Raw genomic sequence first — 10,240 nt, forward strand, 5'->3', positions numbered from 1 at the left:
AACAAGAGACCGGAGAACTAGAAAGGCGAGGCTTCACCACCCATTTATCCCTCCGCCTTTCAACCAGCACCACATGTGATTATCAGCCAGGCTGGCACAATTAACTAACTCAGGAGCCATACGTAAGCACCATCCCTTCACCACACGCAGATACAAGTACTGACACGCACACCTATGGGGGCGGGCACGCGCATGCACACACGCACTCGTGCACATGTGGTCTGCAGATTTCTTAGTCTGGAAGGTTATCAGGCTTGACTCCTTCATGGATGGCCATGATGCTCCCCGCTCTTACAGGCTCGGGTGGCCCTGCTGCAGGAGATGACCCAGGAGCACGAGCAGTACCAGGCGGGCGTGGACGAGTTCCAGCAGTGGCTGCGGGCAGTGGTGGAGAGGGTGGACAGCTGCATGGGGCGGCACTGCAAGATGACCAGCCCGCAGTGCCTCGCCGCCCTGCAGGTAAGTCAGACTGCGCCTCTGCCTCCCAAAGTCTGCTCTGGGAGGTCCCGGGTGGCGGACGGGGGCATCGAGTCTATTTAGTGAGGCCATGCTGAGTGCCCTGGGAGCCACCATGGCAGGAGAAGCCAGGGCTTAGTGAGCAGTGGTCAGCCACAGCTGCTGTGTGGACGTCTCTTCCTGGTGGTGCAGCTGTGAGGAGCTCGGCTGCTGACTGTAAGGTCAGCAGTTCAAGCCCATTGCCTGCCCCACGGGAGATGATGTGGCTCTCCGCTTCCATAAAGATGACAGCCTTGGGGTCACCCCCCTCCCCCCTCCTTTAGGGTCACTATGAGCTGCCATCAACTCCATGGCAGTGGATTTGGTTTGGGTTTTCTGCCCCAGCAGGGCATTGGCAAACTCAGGGCCACTGCCCAGCTGTCTAGACCAGTGGGTCTCACACAACAGGGCAATTACCCTCCCTCCACTCCCTCCCTCCCTTCTCAACACACACACACACACACACACACACATCCAGGAAGACAAAGTCTGGTGGCACCCTTGGTGCTTACAACTGGAGAAGGGGTACAGCTGGCATCTAGCAGGTGGGGGCCAGGTAGGTTGCCCAACATGCCCAGGATGCCACCCCCGCCTCCGCTACAGAGAATTGTCCAGCCCCTGCGGTCAGCAGTCCCATGATTGGTCTAGACAGAGGCCTCGGTCCTCAGGCAGCAGGCGTTGGGGTCTCCCAGCTTCTCTGGCCGGTCCTGTGGCCTGAGGAAGCCGCTGCCCCCCCTGAAGAACAAGTGGGCAGCTGGCCTCCAATGACACAGGACCCGCTTGACAATGCTGGCTGCGCTGTGTAGTGCCTGGACTACAGTAAGGTTCATAGTTAAACAAACTCATTTGTTTGAAAAAGGACCACTGCTTACTTAGAAAGTAGCTGACCCCAAGGCCCGGAGTGGGATATCAGTGTATTAGTCTGGAGAGACTGGAGAAACAAATTCATAGCCACTCATATGTGTATAAGAAAGAGCTTTATATACAAGAGCAGTTATGTATTGAGAAAACATCCCAGCCTAGTCCAGATCAGTCCATAAGTCTAATATTAGCCCATATGTCTGATACCAATCTAAAGTTCTCTTCAGACTCACACAACACATGCAATGACGCCAAATGTAGGAAGATCACAGGCCAGTGGGTGGGAAGTCTTGTGGATCCAGTGGCAGTGGAAGCATCTCAGCGCTGGCAGGTGTCTCCACATGGCTCCTTCAGCTCCAGGGCTCTAGCGTAGCTCCGAGTCTTCTCAGCAGGGATGTCTTGCAAGGAATGTTCGTGTGCCCCACCTCCAGCGAGCTATTTCTCTCCTTAGCAGCTCCAAATGAGGTCATTAAACTGCATGCGACCCGAAAGCTTGTTGGAACCCTAACCTCCACCCCTTCACTCTTTAGTCTCAAATTGACAACAGGTTATATAACTACCACCAGAACCAAGCACCAACCAAACTGACTCACAGCAACCCCGTAGGAGGGAACAGAATAGCCCCTGTGGGGTTTTGAGACTGTAAATCTTTATGGGACCAGACAGCCTCATCTTTTCCCCCTGGAGCAGCTAGTGGGTTCAAACTGCTGAACTTTAGGTTATCATCCTAACCCACCATGCCAGCAGGGCTACTTAAAAGCAGCAGAGAGCCACGCAGATGTTGTGGCTGTTGGTAGGTGCGGAACCGTTGGTTCTGAGTCACAGCGACCCTGTGTACGGCAGAAGGAAACACTGCCCGGTCCTGTGCCACCTCACCACTGTCCTCATGCCCGAGCCCACCGTGGCAGCCACTGTGCCAGTGCCTCGTGTCCAGGGCCCTCCTCTCTCACTGCCTCTACTTTCCCAAGCATGACGTCCTTCTGGAGCTGGTCTCTCCTAAGAAGCTCACTGACCATGACACTGGACTCCAGGTGTCATTTAGCTCCAGGCTGTTGGCCCGGTGGCATAGCAGTTACGAGTTGGGCTGCAAACCGCAAAGTCAGCAGTTTGAAACCACCAGCACTCTCCTCCCGAGACAGATGAGGCTTTCTACTCCTGTAGAGAGTGAGAGGCTCAGAAACCGACAGGGGCAGCTCTGCCCTGTCCTGGAGGGTCGCTGTGAGTTGGGTGGGACCGGAGGGCAGTTTCATTTAGAGTTTAGACCCTTAGCAGAGGGTGGGAGTCTGAGGCCTCTTGTGTCCTTGTTAATAAGGACAAACAGACACGTGTCAGGCATTAAAGACGGAGGCACCCAGCAAAGGCTTTCTCCTAGAAAACAACTTGGGGAGGGCTGGTTCCCAAGTTCTGAGTCAGTGCTGTTTATCATGGAGGGTCCACCCCTGGGGAAGGTGCCCCATAGGGTCACTCAGGACTCCAGGTGTTAGCAGACAGCCTGACCTCTGGGGTAGGTGGGGGAGGTCGCTCTGGGCAGTAGAGCCAATGTTTTCAAAGTCCCCCACTGCCCCCACCCCCCCATGTCTTTCCTGCCCCCTCTGCCTCCTTTAGGACATCGCCAACGTGCTCCCGAGGGGCGAGGGGTCCTTGACGAGGCTGGAGGAGCAGTCCAGGGGCGTCATCCAGAACACTTCTCCCTTGGGGGCCGAGAAGATAGCCCAGGAACTGAGCGAGCTGCGCAGAGTCCTGGAGAAGCTTCGCGGCCTCTGTGGGAAGGAGGAGGAGAGGCTGCGGCAGGTCCTGGCCGCCCAGGGTGCCAGCAGGCAGCAGATCGGGCAGCTGGAGGCAGAGCTAGCAGAGTTCCAGAAGGGGCTCGGGCTGCTGGCCGAGGAGGTCCTGTCCCCTGCGACGGAGGCCGGCACGGAGGACGAGCTGGTGGCCCGCTGGAGACGCTACTCGGTGAGCGAGGCTGTGTGCCGGCCGGCCGGTCTGTGCCGTGTCTCAGGCCTCCCTGCAGGCTCCCTCCACGTGGCTCACCTGTCCCAGGTCCCTGCGGCCAAGATCGGGCAGCCCTGCTTTGAGAGATGGGTGGACGGAAGGAAGCGGGTGGCTCAGGCTCAGCCCCGGAGTCTCCGTCATGGGGGTGGTCTGAGCGCCATCACCCCTGTGCACGGATGAGAAGACAGGGGCCGGCAGCTCAGGTGATGCATGCCCAGTACCAGCAGAGGCGTGGGCGTGAACTTGAACACCGAAAGGGTCAAGTTCAGCCACCGTGCCCTCTCAGTCTAAGATAATGGCGTCGTGGGAGGAATGACCACTGGGTCACCAGACACTTGTCCAGGCTGTGGCCACAGGCCGATCTGTCCCTGAAGCCATCCCGGGCCCTTGCTGGATGAGTCACTGGCCCAGGAGACTCCTGGCACCTACCATAGACCTCAGGCTGGAGTTCTGGCCAAACTGGTCAATCCAGAAATGCGGGCCCATCCTCCCGGGCATCCCAGGCTACCGGCTAACCAGTGATGACGTCACTGGCACCACAGGGCTCAGAGGGCCCGCACAAGCAGGGAAACTGAGGGTAAGGGCAGTGCTTCCCCAGGCTGCCCAGAGGCGGGGCCTCGGCTTCCCCTGAGTGATCTAGCCACCCCCGGCTCCTCGGCTGTGGCATAGCCCGTGCTGACTCGGCCTGGCTCGGTGGACAGGTCTCCGTCCAGAGGCAGCCCACGTTCTGCTGCCCCTTGACCTGGGCTGTGCTGGGGACAGAGTGCACCAGGTGTATCCTCCATACCAAGCTCCCCCTGAGGCTGCGAGGAGTTCCCCCCTGTGAGGACCTGGCCATGGCTGAGTGGGGCACTGTCAGGCAGGGGTACAGGCGGGTCCCCACCTCCACCTGTTTTATGTAGAAGCCTGAGCCTTTCCAGCAAGGCCAAAGTCCAGCAAGCCTACCTAGAATAGCCTGGCCCCGCACCATCCTCGCCGTCAGTGCGAGGGTTGAGGCCAGGGGTGGCGTTGTGTCAGCCGCTCGCCGACCCTCTGCTGCACCGAGCACGTCCTTCTCCAGGGCCTGGTCCCTCCTGAGACCATGCGTAGGAAGCGAGATGAAGCGTCTCCTGACCACCACTGAAAACAAAGAGAAGCCATGCCCTGTTCTGCGTCGCCCACCCGGTGTGGGGGCTGGAGGGGCAGGGAGAACAGGGGCCCAATCCACGGTGGGGCTTTCAGTCCCTGCATGGGGTCTTAGTTTCGCCCAGGCTGTGAGCTGTGGCCACCCTAACTCTGGTGCGTCCTGTCCGCAGGCGACCCGGGCGGCCCTGGCCGCCGAGGAGCCCCGGGTGTCCCGGCTGCAGGCCCACATGAAGAAGCTCCTCGTCTTCTCCCAGGACCTGCAGCCCCTCTTGGACAGCGTGGTGGCCGCCCTGCAGGAGTACCAGAGGTACCGGGTGGGGGAGACTGTGGCCTGACTACAGGGCCTTCCCACCCACCTGTCCTCTCCCGGAAGGTGGGCCTGCTTCTTCCCGCAGCCCAGCAACCTGATAGTCATCCCTGGGCCTCTCTTGATTGGCTGAGCATTTGCTCCCAGAAAGAAGCCTGGCCTTGGCCTCTTTTCTGCAGCTGAGCACTTGGTGGGAGGATGGGGTAGAGGGTGGCACAGGGGCACCAAGCCAAACCAAACTCACTGCCATCGAGTTCATTCATGCTCCTCACCCTCTGGGACCGGGTCGAACCGCCCCTGTGGGTTTCCAAGCCTGTAAGTCTCTATGGGAATAGAAAGCCTCATCTTTCTCCCAAGGAGTGGCTGGTGGGTTTGAACTGCCGACCTGTGATTAGCAGCCCAATGTATAACGCAAACTCTCTGCCATCGAGTTGGTTCTGACTCAGGCTGACTGTATAGGACCGGGTAGAACTGCCTCTGTGGGTTTCTGAGACTCTTTCCAGGGGTAGAAAACCTCCTGGTCTTTCTCCTGGGGAGCACCTGGTGGTTTTGAACTGCTGACCTTGTGGTTAGCAGCCCAATATGTAACCACTATGTCACCAGATCTCCTTCGCACTGGGGTGGGGGGTCCCCCTTTGACAGTCCATTGAGTGGACACTGACTTGTACAGGCCTCTTGCGTGTCTGGGTAGATACATACCCTGCAGGGTTTTCAGTGGCTGGTCTTCAGATATAGATCTTTCTTCTTAGCATATCTGGGGAGACTGGCACCTCCAGCCCTATGGTCAGCAGCTGGACACAGCATGCAAAGGGAGGGCATCTTAGTGGACACACAGCGTTGCCCTGCCTTCTGAAGCCACTGAGACTCCAAGACCTCAGCCGGCCGCCTTCCTCGACCCCACCCCCCTTGGCAGGGCCTCCGTGTTCCCAGCTGAGGCTATGTGGCTGGACTGAGTGAAAGGCACGTTTGGAATGTGTCCAGATTTGGGGTGCGGAGCCCCAGGTGTTTTACATACTCAGCACTGTCCCCAGAACTAGACTGATCTTCGTCCTTGGCTGACTCGGGCATAGTTCTAGGCACCAAGCCTAGGACCCCGCCGGGCATCTCTCCATCTTTCTGTGCAGTGAATCCAGCAGAGCTTGGATCTCCGGGGGTGGGCCGGGTTTCTTGTGCTCAGAGCAACCTTGGGTCCCTGCTGGTCTCTACTGGGCGTAGAGGGGGTGTTGGGGAGGCTTTTGTGGCTGGGGCAGGGACTACTGAGCCCTCGAGACTAGTGGAATTGTGGTTGGGCATTATCTTGGTCAGGGGCCCTGAGGGTGCTGGGGGTAGGGGGAGGAGGACTTGGCAGTTCCAACCCAGCCACCGAGCAGCAGCAAAAAGGTGCGGCAGTTGTGTCTATAAGGGTGACAGCCTGGTTGGAGGGAAGGGGGAATCGATCACATGATCCACATATAACCGCCGCCCAGGGGGGATGGACAACAGAAAAGTGGGTGAAAGGAGACATGAAAAAAATAATGATTTATCAATTGACCAGGGTCAATGAGGGGGGAAGAGGAGGGAAGGAGCTGACACTAAGGGCTCAATAGAAAGAAAGTGCTTTGAAAAGGATGATGGTAACATATGTACAAATGTGCTTGACACAGTGGATGATGGATGGATGGATTGTGATAAGAGCTGTAAGAGCCCCCAATAAAGTGATTTTTGACCCAGGATGACAGGGTCAGTTCTGCCCTGTCCTGTCGGGTCACTGTGAGTCAGAATGGACTCCACAGTGGTGGACGTGGTTTGTGTGTGTGTGTGTGTTTTCCCCCAGAGTCAGCAAGGAGCAGGTCCATTTGGTAGTGACCAGCGGGGCGGCTGGTTAGCAGGACCCGGTAGCAGGTCTAGCCTCTCCCTGCCCCTGACACTGTAGCAGGGCTGGTGTTTGTTCTGATTCCCTGCAGAGCCTCCCTTGGGCACCTGGGGGCTATGTGAGTCGCAAGTTCAAATGCCAGCCCCAGCTGAGCTAGGGACTCACTGCCAGCATGGAATGCTTAGCAGGCATCATCATATTTTTTCATCAATCGACATGGCTACATTCCGTCATGCCCTCTTTTCTGCAGAACTGTTCACACTTGGCTTTTCCATCTCTGGACATGGCTGTTGATGGATGGTCTCTGGTCGGTCAGTGTCTCAGGGTCTTTGTGAGTTGCCTCTGCGGGCTCTTGTTTCTCGTCCGGGTTCGCCTCGGTGGCGACTTGTCTGCTCGTGCGTCCTGTGCTTTGTGACTCTGGGCCAGGCATCGTGTGTGGAAAAGGACTGGGGGAAGTTACTATTTGGGCCTGGCATGGTGGCATTGCACACCAGGAAAGGCTTTGCTTGCTGCTGCTAAGGGGCTGGGCCGTCCCAGTCCGAGGCCTCTGGGCTCTGAGGGTCCCTGGTTTGAAGCTGGGTTATAAGTCTGTCTAAAGGTTAGCGTACTTCTGGTATGAGGTCCCAGACCTCCCGGGTCCTGGCTGAAACTGGGGCACAGCTAGCAGGACCCTGACCTGTGACCCTTGCCCCCTAGCTCTGCCAGAAGTATTGTTTAGTTTTGTGCTTGTTTTTCCCAGGTTGTCAAATGCCCTAACGGGATAAGTAGCCGATGCCCATGGCTGGGTTTTATTTGACCTTTTCCACGGATCGTGTTTTCAGTGGCCCTCACTGGGACGCCCAGTCGGAATGGACCTAGTTAGTCTTCTGTCCCTGGAGGACGACTCCACGTGCCACCTCATGCCATTCTCACGGGCGGGGTGCTCTGTCCCTGTGTGGAAACTGAGGCTCCAAGAAGTTGAGGCTCAAACGTGAGCGAGGCGGAAGGCTGTAATTAAGGCCACACACTTGGTCTCAGGTGGCCTTCCCCACTGTTGCCAGCTACTTAAGAACCCCAGGATACTCACATACCCTGTGCTTTTCCACAAGCCTGATACCTTTTCCACCTTCCCAGTACATCCATGGCCCCATAGACAGTCGCTTCAGCCGGTGGAATAGGAGAGAGTTCTCCTGCGGGCCCTGGGATTCTGGGTGGATGGACTCTCTTCTGCACTGATCCCCACTCACAGTGCCCGCTGCCTCCCGTCCCCGCAGCCTGAAGGGGCAGAGTGCCAGGCTCTGCAATGCCACCTCTGCGGAGCTGCTGCAGCGCTTCCAACGACCCCTGCAGGACCTGCAGCTGTGGAGGGCACTGGCCCTGAAACTCCTGGACATCACCACCAGCCTGCCAGACCTGCCCTCCATCCACACCTTCCTGCCTCAGATCGAGGTATCCCCGGGGGCCAGTGGGGCTAGCTAGGGGCAGCTGGGGTGGGCTGCCGGCCCCCTGTGGCCTTCCCTCACTGGGAAAAGCCTGTCCCCAGCCTTGCACATATCTGTCCAGTGCTGAACTTACAGTAAATGATACCAGCCACAGAAGGCCGCAGTTCTTGAAGGAGTTGTCTGGGAGCTGAACTGGCCCAGGGCCCTGCACCACCCCCTCACCCACCCTGGACTCTCGCCCTGCCCTTCTGGGCCACCTCAGAGCCGCCCTGGCCAGAGGCATGAACGCTGTGTCCCGAGGGCAGGAGACTGAACACTGCTTTTGTGGGGCATCAGCTTGGATGCCCAGGGCCGTGGATGTTCCTCATAAGGAATCTCAGGTCCCTGCAGTCCGTGGTGCCATGCGGAGCATGCTGATTCCCTTTCCCTCGGCGTTTCTGGCCCGCCTGCTGCTCCTGGCAGAAGCATTGACAGGGTCACTGCTCGCTGAGCGCCCCCCTAACCCACGGTCAGAAGGTAGAACCTTGGGAAGTTCCGGCTGGAGCCCATTGGACCCCGCGGTTGTCTCCCTCTCCAGGGACCTGTGAGCCCTGGGGGCTCCACTTCGTTTGAAGACTTAGGGCCCCATCTTTCCGGGTGCGCCCTCAGACTCCCCAGAGTGAATTTCACACGTGCTGCAACCTCACTTTTGGGCCAGACCATCCCACCCCACCCTCTCTGTCAGGAGGACGCCCGTGGCTGTTGTCCTGAGCTAGGTCACCACTAGGCAGGTGTGCCGTGAATGCGCTCCAGGTGTGGTGTCTTGGGGGCCCTGGTATCCAGCAGTGTGTCCAGACATCCGAGGTTTTGCTCAGCCCCGTTGGAAAGCGCACAAAGGCTCTCCTTCAGCTGCACGTACTGCATGTATGAGCCAGATAGACCCAGTGACAGTGGGCTCATCGCCTTCCATCCCCTAGTAAACAGTTAGCAATGGAGACGTGTTTAACACTCATGCCATCCGGTCCATGCTGACTCAGAGCGACCCTACTGGACAGGGTAGAACTGGCCCTGTGACTTAGTGCTCCACACGGGAGTAGAAAGCCTCGTCTTCCTCCCAAGCAGAGGCTGGCGGTTTCAGACTGCTGACCTTGAGCGTAGCAGCCCAAACAAAGCATAACCACTATGCCACCAGGGCTCCCAGAAATGCATTAAAAAGTACCCAGTCCACTGCCATTTATTCAAGACATGGAATAAATAAACAAAGAGCCTTCAGCCTCTACGCTCAGTGTTCTGAGCTGGGTTTGAGGGGAGGATATGAGGACTCCCAGTGGGCCCTCAAGTTCAGGCCTCTCCCAAGGCCCCTGCCAGCCAGGGTTGTGGAAGGAGTCTGGGCGTGAAGACCTGTGGCCCGGCTCTTTGAGGCCCCAGCCAGAGACTGAGGCACAGGGATGGCCTCTTCTTGGCCACCCTACCCTGGGCCTGGGGCTGACCCATCTGTCTTCCACAGGCAGCCCTGGCTGAGAGCTCCCGCCTGAAGGAGCAGCTGACCATGCTGCAGCTGAAGGCAGGCCTGCTGCACAGTGTCCTGGGCCAGGAGCAAGCCCCGGGCCTCCTAGAGCAGGTGGCCAGTGCCTTGAGGGCCCGGGACCTGCTGCACAACAGCCTCCTGCAGAGGAAGAGCAAGCTGCAGGTGAGTGTGGTGCCCACCTGGGCAGGTGGGGCCCGAGGTGCAAGTCTCAGCTTTCCCTTTACCCCAGTGGCCCCTGTCCCTTTGTCCCACCCAGCTTCCGTGCCCCCAGCCAATCCGGCCAGCCCTCACCGGCTGGGCCCCCTCACATGCCCTCTCTACCCCACAGTAGATTTTTAAAAATGCAGGCAAAACCAGAGTAAAGTTTTACCACCTTACTAATGATGCATTTCTGCATGATTACAGCATGTCAAAAACGCGACATGGGAATTTCGTCGTTAATATAATCAATGGTTCTTGACCAGCGGTTCTTAACCTGTGGGTCTCAACCCCTTTGGGGGTTGAACAACCCTTTCACAGAGGTTGCCCGGTTCCTAACAGTAGTAAAATTACAGTGATGAAGTAGCAATGAAACTAATTTTATGATTTGGGGATCCCCACCCCATGAGGAACTGTATGAAAGGGTCGCAGCATGAGGAAGGTACCACTGTTCTTGACTATTGATGATGATGGTGGTGGTG

At 57.8% G+C, this 10,240-nt stretch overlaps 1 protein-coding gene across 1 annotated transcript in view; it reads left to right on the forward strand.

The window, feature by feature from the left end:
* Positions 1 to 10,240, forward strand: part of SYNE3 (spectrin repeat containing nuclear envelope family member 3) — a 40,042-nt gene that overhangs the window by 10,535 nt on the left and 19,267 nt on the right. The window contains exons 4-8 of the mRNA XM_045287940.1: positions 298 to 459; positions 2,962 to 3,309; positions 4,644 to 4,780; positions 7,886 to 8,060; positions 9,540 to 9,722. Coding sequence (XP_045143875.1) covers positions 298 to 459; positions 2,962 to 3,309; positions 4,644 to 4,780; positions 7,886 to 8,060; positions 9,540 to 9,722 — 1,005 coding nt within the window. The remainder of the gene's footprint in view (positions 1 to 297; positions 460 to 2,961; positions 3,310 to 4,643; positions 4,781 to 7,885; positions 8,061 to 9,539; positions 9,723 to 10,240) is intronic.

Source organism: Echinops telfairi, unplaced genomic scaffold, assembly GCF_000313985.2.
Source record: "Echinops telfairi isolate 266 unplaced genomic scaffold, ASM31398v2 ScPeMD7_18;HRSCAF=68, whole genome shotgun sequence".
Lineage (NCBI taxonomy): Eukaryota > Metazoa > Chordata > Mammalia > Afrosoricida > Tenrecidae > Echinops > Echinops telfairi.